The following is a 10,401-nucleotide window of genomic DNA, read 5'->3' on the forward strand; positions in this document are numbered from 1 at the left end:
CAGTTGCCTAATAATATCTCAGTACAGAAGAGGAATAGTCTTTCTGAGCACTCAAGTCTCAGCTGGACTTCACTAGCCCAGAGTCTCACATGAATCTTAAAAGTTCAACCCAAGTTTTTGACTCCAGCCAATGGGAGCTCCAAGCTCAAGTTCATAAGTGAGAAATGATCCCTCAGCAGGAAGTCTGGCATTGTTCTCTCTGCTTTCCTTCCTCCTATCATTACCCCAAGAGGAAGGCCTGGATTTTTCCACTTCTTCGCCTTTCTACTTGTGTATCAGTGGTAATGAGCAAAGGCACTTGACCCATCCATTGTTGTTTCCTGTATGTATCTACAACCTCCAGACAAAGGCCAGATCACATTGTGCTGAGCACTGCACAAACTTGATGCACAGACTGCCTTTGCATCTGGAATGTTAGCAATTCTCTGCTCCTTCCCCCCCAAGCTGAGCAACAGAAGGGAGCTAAAAGATTTGTTTTAAGGTAGGAACACATATGGGTAAACCTGCGCTTTGCACCTGTATGTCACCACTTTGAGAAGAAGTGGAAGGAGAGGGAGTCAGCAGACATACAGGGAGAGGGAGGTGCTGTTGGGATTTGGGGTTGTTTTGCTTGTTTTTAAATATTGATTCATAGTGACTATAGATTTCAGGAAAGCATCTTTTGTTTAAAAAGTCGATTCTTCACTTCTAAGCATTCTTTTAACAGCTGGGTGGCTGTGTTATACAACCAGTGCACAAGCCTGTCACTATGATAAAAGTAACTTGGAAGATGAGAGAATGCCTGTTAATCTGATACTGACTGAAGCCGATGCAAGTCTTACTCTGTCACAAACTTGATATGGAGCGCTCTGTTACATTACAGAGAATTTGTGTTTTATTAGTATTCTAGCAATAGGACTTAACTTGACTTAGCTTCCTATCAACTGAAATACCTGCTTAATCCTCTCTGTCTTTTCAGTGACCTCCCTTCTCCACTGTGTTTTAAAACTAAGGAGAAAAGGGTCGAGATTCCAGTCCCAGAGAGCTCCAGCATGGTGACAATAAACACAATCAGCCTTTCTGGAACTGCTTTTGCTACCAAAGAATTTAGAATTCACAAGAAAGACATCTGTAAGTATCAGGTTGTGGACATCAGGTATGTGTGGACATAAGGCTTTTATACAATGATTAGCATGCTCCAGAACTGTGTATGCTTGCAGTTTTCTTTGGCAGCGTTCCTGTAGGTAAAATGTTGATGTGCTGAGTGCCTATGAATCTACCACACACAACAGATTGTTTCCTCTGCCCCTTCAGGGGAAAGAAGACCTCTCTTATCCACAGATCATTGCACAGAAATCAAGGGCAGAATGTGAGGAGGAAAATGAAGTACAACACTTTTACATCCCCCTAATCGGTCTTTGCCTTTTTTTTTTTCCCAAACTGTAAATCAGGAAGGGTTTGTAAACAAGTTCCTAACCTACATTCAGAGGTGCCTGCATGAGGCATGAAGTGCATTTGGTCAGATCAGGCTTGGGAAAGGCAGAACAAGTTTCCTAATCTCTGTTCTCTCATTTTAAATGTTGAATAGCTACAAAATAAAGTAGTTTATTCCTGCAATGTCACAATATTTTAAGGGAAATTATATCATCCATCACTTATGACAGGATCGTGTATATACCTGACTTACGCATTATGCTCAAATGCATATGAAGCTGAACAAATACATCTATGCTTTGAAGGCAGGCTGCATCATATGGGAGTCATAGAAAAATCAGACTTTTACCCAAGTCCTTCCTCTCGAAGGAGGAGGTTGTAAGCTGAGGATGGCATTGATACCATCTGCTGTGCTTGCTTATTATTTAGTCTTTGGTTTTGGTTTGCCTGCTTATATTCCTTTAGTGTAGTCAAATTCTGAAGTCAGGAGCATTTCTTTTCCACGGCTCAGTTTTTCTCTTCAGTTGAGAGCAGCTCAATTCTGCTTTTAACAAAACAAAACTGAAAAATACGTGGGCAAGACACTGGGTTGTCCAGCATTTTGTCGACTCTAGGAAGGATGGGTTTCTCAGATTCATAACAGGTTATCCTGGATAGTGTGTTGACTGTGCTGAATACTTTGCAGACTCTCAGAACCTTGGTCAGGACCAAAGTTGGATAAATCTCACATTTTAAAAACAGAATTTATCCTTCACCAGGCCCAATGAACTGACATAACCCTTGTACTACAGTAATCCTTGCCTGCTTCTCAGCCTTTTGCTTCACCACCACCACCTATTTATAGAAGAGATGCTTCTGTTTAATCTCCCTATTCTGTGCCCGTCAGTATGTTATGCTTTAATATTTCTTCTAGTGTAAAATCATATTCCCCATGATCTTCTCCAGAGCCTTATATGAGCTTCTTCCAGTCTGTTCTTCTGCTCTTCTTTCTCCCTACCCTCACTTTTGCTACAAGTACCCTCTTCAAGGCTGATTTCCAAACCTCATTTTCTTCATTTGATATGTTCTCTGTCATCCTCCCTCGATATGTTCTCATGTTTACTTCAAAGACTGTTGCCATATTTCCTTTATCTCTGCAGCATTGAATAAACGTTGTAAAAGATAAGTTGTCTTCCTTACCATGCATTATGAAGAGTCATATTCATGATCAGTTACTCACACATCTGCATGCTGAGATGTTGACAAAAAAGCTACCTGGTGACTCACCGGCACCTGTGCTTTCCTGGGAACTTTCATGCTCAAGTAATGACAGAGCCCATCTTGTTCTAATTACAGAGGTTGAGTTACATGTTTGTATGGCTAGTAGACAGTTTGGAGCAGAGAGATGTGGCTGTTAAACACCTGTAGGGCTGGCATTGCTGACTAATGACTCAAATATGGCTTTTTTCCCCCCCCTCTCTTTTTCAAGCGTTTGTTCCTCTCACTCCACGCATTCTTAGTTTAACACCTGACTTCTCGACTTCCACATTAAATCTGAAGTGGAGTGATAATGGATCAATCTTCCCCTATGGACTGGATGCCTTCTGGCAGATTCAGATACTCCGTAAAGAAACAATGGAGAAAGTCACACAAGTAAGTCCTTTTCTTCCTTTATCAAAAGGTATACATACAATTTTTGCCCTTGGTAGTATTCTGGGAGGTCAACTGAAGAAAACTGAGAGTAATGAAGATTGTAGAGCTTTGCAGAACCTGAGTGTAATCATGCTTCTGGTAGGTAAATTCTGCTTAAGTTTCAAAGTTATGAGGACACTGGCTGCTATACTATAAGTACTTACTTTACAGCATTTTTTTTTTTAATCTAGTACAGGTGGGTTTTTATATTAGGACTTGCTTATTAATTTGGCAGATATTTTACACATTATCTCTGCTTTACTTCTCTAACAGTGTCTCAAGTCTTGGTGGTCTTCGAGTGTTCACTTTACTCTGTTTTTGCAACCACAGTTATTCCAGGACAATTTGTAACTCTGTTCTATAATTTTCAGAAATAGAGAAAAGATAAAATGTGCAACCTGAGACTAATGTTAGAAGAGTTTCATTCTGGAAAAGTTCCCTGTTTAGGAGAGGCCTGGGATACTGGGATGCTGTTTATACTTTTTTTAATGCTTGGCAAGCTTCCTGCTCTCAAATGTCTGCCCTCTGGTATTTCTAACTGGCAGTCTACCTGGTTGGTGGGCTGCTTAGCGTCTTAGGCTTTCATCCAAATAAGTTCACAACAGAACTGAAATTTAGGTGGGACACTCCAACCATCTGTCAGGGTTTTATGATTTACTTCACTTAACTTGCCATTCTGTTGGCACCTGGGAGATTGTGTGTCATTACTAACAGGTGTTCATAAACTCTCTCTTGGTTGTTTTATTTTTTGGGAAAAATTTGTAGGTAATTTACTATTCAAAACTGACACGAGAAGATGTCATTCTCTCTTGGAACTGGACATCGGATATGCCTTTGGAGTGTACATCGCACTATGTGAAGATTCGTTCCTATATCAATGTAACACAGTTTGTTGGCCCCAAGGACTGGAGTGACTGGAGCGCAATAGAAGTGGTCCCTGGTATGTTAGTTCCCTTGCCATCATATGAACTTCGATTGCTTTGGGAAAAGTAGTCCCAGATAAGAGGAAAAGCGCTAGGCAGTGGTGGGATACTGATTTGGGGTTTTTTTCATTAGAGAAATGCAATATTTAGTTGATGAAACCTAGTATTGTATGCATTGAAGTGCTCATCAGTCACATTTTAGCTGATAAGCACCGTGTTTGCAGCAAATTATTCATGTGGAATTTATTTTTTTTGTTTGTTTTCTGTTTTTCCTCCTCTGCTAGGAAAAGATACTGAGCCCAGTGGGAGTGGGATGTTTCCTGAGGACTCTGTGGTGGCAGTAGGTTCAGATGTGACGTTTTGCTGCATCCATGAAGAAGGACAAGAGATAGAACAGATGAAGTATGGACGAGAAATATACCCAATGATACGTCTGAGCAGTCGGAGCAGTGCCATCAGAGTGCTGAATGCCAGTGCTTCAAATGCCAGTGGGACAAATGTAGTGTGCAGACTGTCTGAATGTGAGATGCATGGAACTGTCCTGTTTGTCGGATGTACGTATCATTATACTTATGAACCTTAGGAAGATCAAAATCATTTTGAGACTCTTAGGGTTCTTATAGGAAACGAGTACTGTTGTGACTTCTTTCTTCCTGGCCTTTGGTTTCTGAGGATGCACTGGGATTGTAATTGTTTGATTTCACTATGGAGACTCCAGCCCATGGAGAAGACACCAAGGCTGGGCAGAAGGAACCCGTTTTCTCTTAGAACCTGGCCAGTGCTTCTCTCCTTGATCTCCTTTTCTAAGGCACTTCTGCATCGTTTGGAATATTTAGTAGTTTGTTGCCATTTGAAGATTCATCCACAGTCTCTACCACTTCAGGTTTACATCTGTTCTAGTTTGATCTGTGACAAGGCAACAGTAAGATCAAGAATTTTAAGGGAGAACATGAATTTACTAATCAGTCAAACAAAGACAATGAAACAGTTAGACTTGACACAACAGGTGGTCAGCCGGGGCAATAGCTCCCTGGCAGTTTATTACAACAAAGGAACTCAGCTAACGGTTCCTCCTTCCTGGAAAATCTTCTAATATTCTAGTATTTTCTTTGAGGATATTGAGTCACTGTGTGCCTCGTCTGTGTAACCATGCCAGCCTCAGAAATGTCTTTCGGATAGAGATACCTCTTCAAACAAACTGCCTGCCTTTGAATTTAGGGTCCTTGAGGTTGAGGGAAAGGAGAGGAGAGACTGGACTCGTTTTGAGAGGGTGTTCCCAATTCCAGCCTGTGCCTCCTGTCATTGACTTTGTCTATTAAGTGTGTGATAGCAAGTGCAAAACAGGATCCAAGCTTTTATGTCTTCTCAGTGAGATGCCTTTTTTTACATTAGTTATGCAGTATTTGCTTTTGTGGGAGAATCTACCAAGTGAATAAATCAGTGGTTCATGAACAAAAGCTGTGATAATCATGTAAGTTTGTGCCATACAGTGGCTTTTGAAGAGCTGGAATGTTGAGATGTCTCTGTTGGGAGCACTGCCATCTTCTCCAGGGATGCACTCAACACTGCTCTGTGGCAGCAGTGAACAAGCTTTAAAAGAAAAACATGGTCACTTGCAAAGTGATGATGAAGAGGACAAACCATTAAGGACTTGCTTTAACTTTCAAATTCGGTGTGGAATTCATGCTAAAGGGAACACGTCCTTGACGTTACTTGCTTGGAGAATTCAAAGCAGTGGTGGGACTGGCACATAAGAAAATGTGATGCACAGCTGACAGCATTCCTACATTGCTCAGCAACTAAACTGACGCTCAGAATTTTGGAAAAGTCTTGGCAGAGTTTCAGTGAAACACTTCCAGGTCAGAGCCTGGAGCTTGTGAGCGTATTTGCGTGTGATTTACCAGATTACCCATCCACTTAGAAGCCTAGAGTCAAGTTTTAGTCAGATGGGGCTGATAATAATTATCCATCTGTTCTATTGAGTTTTTTTAAAAAGCATATTATTTGTATGTTTGGAGCATAATTATTACCATTTGTGAGGCATGCAATCTAGACCCAGCAAAAACTAATGGTGATGCTTTCAGGAAGCTAACAGGCCAGCACTCCCACTAGAAGAGCAAGACACTGGCTAACAGTTTTGTTTTTCTTTCATGCTACAGATGCCCCTGATATTCCCCAAAACCTGAGCTGTGAAACGTCCGACTTCGTGACAATAAAATGCACCTGGAAACCAGGCAGACCCAGTGGACTATACGGAAAACGAGGAACAAAGTACAGTTTATTTGAAAGGTAAACCACTTCAGCACTAGAATGAGTGAAGGGGTAGAACTAAAACATATCGATTTCTGCCTGTGACTACTGCACCATGCATACTTGGATGAGATAGTCTCCACTGGTTAAAGCCTAAAATACTTTTCAAGAGTTTGTGGAAGTTGAAAATAAACTAAACCTTTAGCTTTACAAAATTATATTGGGAATTAAGAATAACTTTCCCAAATACTTATGCCATTATGAATTCATGAGAAAATAAAGGGTTTAGTGTGTTAGACTGTTGCAAACAAGTGGATAAGACCAATATGAAAATACAGGGAAATAGTAAGTCATTCAGTAATTTAAAAAATGTTTTTATATACAACCTGTGTCAGATCATCTGTTCATGATCTGGCATATTATTATTTAGTGAGCTTCTGCTCTGCAGGATGACAGAAACTCTCTGAGAAACAATTGAAAGACAGGCCATGGAGCATGTCCCAAATGCTGCTATGGAAAATAAGCCTACATCTATTCTCCTTCCAGCATTATGAACGAGACAGTGTAGAGCAGAGGAGATGTATGTTACTTGGAAAACATTGAAAGGGACAAATAACACTGGCATCACCCACAGAAGGAAGTGAAGACTGGTTTGTCTTATACCATAGCCTATGTAAAGCCTTGAAAGTGAAGAATCACTGTTTTGGAATTGCACTTGCAAATGGGATTTTGTGATGGTTACGAGAGTTGTGGGGAATGGAGTTAAGTCCAGTGAGCAGCCGATCACAAGTGGTGTTTCTCAGGGCTCAGTTTTGGAATTGGAGCAGGCTACCTGGGGAAGTGGTGGTGTCACCATCCCTGGAGGTGTTCAGAAAATGTGTCGACATGGCACTTCGGGACATGATTTAGTGGTCATGATGGTGTTGGGTTGACAGTTGGACTTGGTGATCTTAGAGGTATTTTCCAACTTTAATTACTCTATGATTAGAAGTTAGTGAGGAGTTAAGAAAATTCCCATGACAAGGAGGCTGCCCTGTAATGCCAAAGGAGCAGTCAGGGAAAGGAGCCAGGAGGAGCCAGGAGAGGCCTGAGTCGCACAAACTGATGGGAAGTGGAGTGTCATGGTGGCTTTGAAGTAAGTCAGAGGCAGTGAGGATTGAGTTATGATCACAGATGTTGTCCAGGATGCTAGTGCTTAAAAAGTTATGGGGTAGGGTACAAAGAGGTAGACAAACCAGAGCAAGTATTCAAAGGAAAGGAGCTTCAGTCACTGGCTGCCCATATTCAGTTCGTAAACAAGGATGTAGTTCAGACTTGTTTTACTCAGCCCAAAGGTGTGAGGAGATTAATGTGATGCATTTCAGGATAAATATTCTCATCTTTGTTGTCAGTCCACACTGAGTGCTTGAAATAGAGAATTTGGTGTGGAGACAGCTAAGAGCTCAGCTAGAATACAATAAAAACGCCTGAAGGAAGAAATAAAGCTTCTGCTGCCAAATAAGAAATTGTAATTAAAGCGGCTTTTATATACATACAGACCTACAGATATACACTTTAGATTTTTCCCCTAAATACATAATTCTGGTCTTGGGTGTTACCAGACTGCCTTTTCTGCTTCTGATTTTAAGAACATCTGGGACTAGTGGACGTATCCCAGGTAACAAACTTTAATTTAGATTTGGCAGGGCTGACAGAAAGACGTAATGTGTGTCCTATCTTCCTAGTTCAGAAAGCAATTAAGAACATTCTTTAAATGCAAATGTATGCTGATCTGAACAAAGATACTTTAAATCAGAATCTTAGTTGTGACTTGTGAGGTGGTTTTACAGGACCTACTTGTTTTCCAAGTTTTTGAGAAGTAAGAGGATGGAAATACTAAGCTAGTGGAAGAGGAAAGTTTCACGTGAGAACAGGGCAAGTCTTGACTGATGCCACTTTAACCTGCATTGGAGTGTTAGATATGCCTCTACAACCAAATCATTCTGTAAGCCATGTGTCAGTGAGCCCATTGTTCTTTACTGTGTTTTCAGTGTAGACTTCTGACCGTTGCTAGAAATTATCTCTTCAAAAAATTAAGTTGTTCCCCACTTTTTACATTGTAGAATGTCTGGTAAAAATGTTTCATGCAAAGTTGATGAAACAAACCGAGAGCGTGTTTGCAACTTTTCCGTCCGTCCTGATCAAAATACCTACAGTTTCATACTGGGCGTCTCCAATCCTATCGGGCAAGCAGAATCATCGCTTTTGATTGATTTAACTCAACGAGGTAAGACTAAAGAATTGCAGGGGCAAAAAGATCCATTTACTGCATGCTAACCATTTGTTTGTTTTGTGTTTGAAGAACTCTGACATGGTATACCTATTGTTTTGCTTTATTGTCACCAATATTTTACTGTATTCAGTAATCTGAATTTAAGGAGAAAGTAGCTTAGTTCATGTCCTGAGGTGATGATTAGGTGTACGGGGAAAATGCCAGTTCTTGACAGCAATGCTAGCAAATTGGACACAATGCTGTGTAGATAAACACTACTTGCAATCTAATAATTAGCCAGCTGCTGTTATGTAATACCTTGCAGTCTATTGCACATGAATAATTAAAATTTAGGTGTAACTTTGTGACCCTATATTTCAGTGTCTGTTAATAGAGCAAAAGATGTAACAGTTTTACAACAGAAAGTTTTAGAGCATTAAGAAAGTAGCCCTGAAAGGTAAAAGATAATAGCAGGAATATTACCTGATACTGGTCATAACCTCAATGATGTGCTGTTATGATTAGTAGAAAGAAATAACTTCTTTCATTAGACCTTCAGTTTAAACAGTGAAAGGGAGAAGATGCCCACCTCTCTAATGGTTTCTTGTGCTGTCTTGCCCATACCTTTCCAGCTGAGGATTCAGGGGTTCCTAATATTACTAGCATTCTGCTGGTCTTTCTGAAAGCCTGAATTTAAACATGAAGATGGTACAGATTTGTTTTGTCCGTGTTGCAATTCAATTAACCTGAGATTAGAATTGTTGGAGTAAATTGTCAGGTCTTAGAAAAGCATAATTTGTTTCTATTAAAATTGTGCCTGATTTGCACCCACTTGATACACTGCTGTTTCCTATTTCCTTCCTTTCTTTGCCTCACTGTCCATTTAATTCCCAACATAGAGTACCTATTTCCTTAACGGTAATTGGACCAACAGTAGAGATTTTCTTCTCTGATAGCTATGAATAGTAGTTCTGAATATTACTGAAAAATTCTGTGAAGGGAGTTTTGGGGAGGAAGAGGTAATTTAAGAGTCCTATCCTGTCCTAGTCTGGAGATGTTAAGTTCTAACTTAAAAAGTTCCCAGAAGGTGAATGAAATTGAGTGACTTTCATCTGCCACATAGCTGATGGTTTATTTTTTTGATAAAAGGGCATAAAAAATGCTCTTCAGTGTCTCCAGCTCCTTATCACACATGGCAGTGTGCTCAGCCTTAAGTAAATCTGTTTCCATGTTTGATAGCTGAGAATATCATCAGGATGAGACTCCTTGTGGGTGCCTTCCCAGCACCAGCTGTCCTAGTTGCTGATTGCATCACTTATTTATCCCTCTGATTCTCTTTGATCTTTTAAAATCAGAATTTTCAGAACTAAAATGAATGCTTTTTCTTTGGAACTGAGAGGGGTTTTTTTTCTTTATTTTTCAAGTTCATCCAAAAGCTCCAGAAATGTTAACTTTTTCTGGGACCAACTCTACAAGTGTCCTTCTGCATTGGTCTATAAATGGCAACTTTTCCAAGATCAGGCTGCTGTGTCAAATTGAAATTAGAAGTGGTCACTCTGAGCAAAAAATCGTAAGTGTTGCTTTTAATGAACTGGGTTCAGGGGGGCTCTCAAATGTTGCTTTTTTCACTGAAGTAATCATATTTCAAATTAATTTCTCTCCAAGAGCTTTATTCTGATCATAGAATCATAGAATCACAGAATCACAGAATGTCAGGGGTTGGAAGGGACCTCTAGAGATCATAGAATCATAGAATCATAGAACATAGAATCATAGAACAATTCAGGTTGGAAAAGACCCTTGGGATCATCGAGTCCAACCGTTAACCCTGCACTACGAGCTCACCCTTAAACCATATCACTCAACACCACATCTATACGACACTTGAACACA

General features: G+C 40.2%; 1 protein-coding gene across 1 annotated transcript in view; it reads left to right on the forward strand.

Annotated features, from left to right (window-relative positions):
• The window catches only part of LOC104279648 (leukemia inhibitory factor receptor-like), a gene marked incomplete at its 3' end in the record, with an annotated part of 12,098 nt that extends 1,957 nt beyond the window's left edge, over nt 1-10,141 (forward strand). Inside the window, exons 3-9 of the mRNA XM_009876991.1 lie at nt 959-1,110; nt 2,882-3,045; nt 3,850-4,024; nt 4,292-4,561; nt 6,167-6,296; nt 8,360-8,523; nt 9,933-10,141. Of these exons, the coding sequence (XP_009875293.1) occupies nt 959-1,110; nt 2,882-3,045; nt 3,850-4,024; nt 4,292-4,561; nt 6,167-6,296; nt 8,360-8,523; nt 9,933-10,141 (1,264 nt within the window). The remainder of the gene's footprint in view (nt 1-958; nt 1,111-2,881; nt 3,046-3,849; nt 4,025-4,291; nt 4,562-6,166; nt 6,297-8,359; nt 8,524-9,932) is intronic.
• Nucleotides 10,142-10,401: the final 260 nt, after the last annotated feature.

The sequence above is a fragment of the Apaloderma vittatum genome, unplaced genomic scaffold (genome assembly GCF_000703405.1).
Source record: "Apaloderma vittatum isolate BGI_N311 unplaced genomic scaffold, ASM70340v1 scaffold37039, whole genome shotgun sequence".
NCBI lineage: Eukaryota > Metazoa > Chordata > Aves > Trogoniformes > Trogonidae > Apaloderma > Apaloderma vittatum.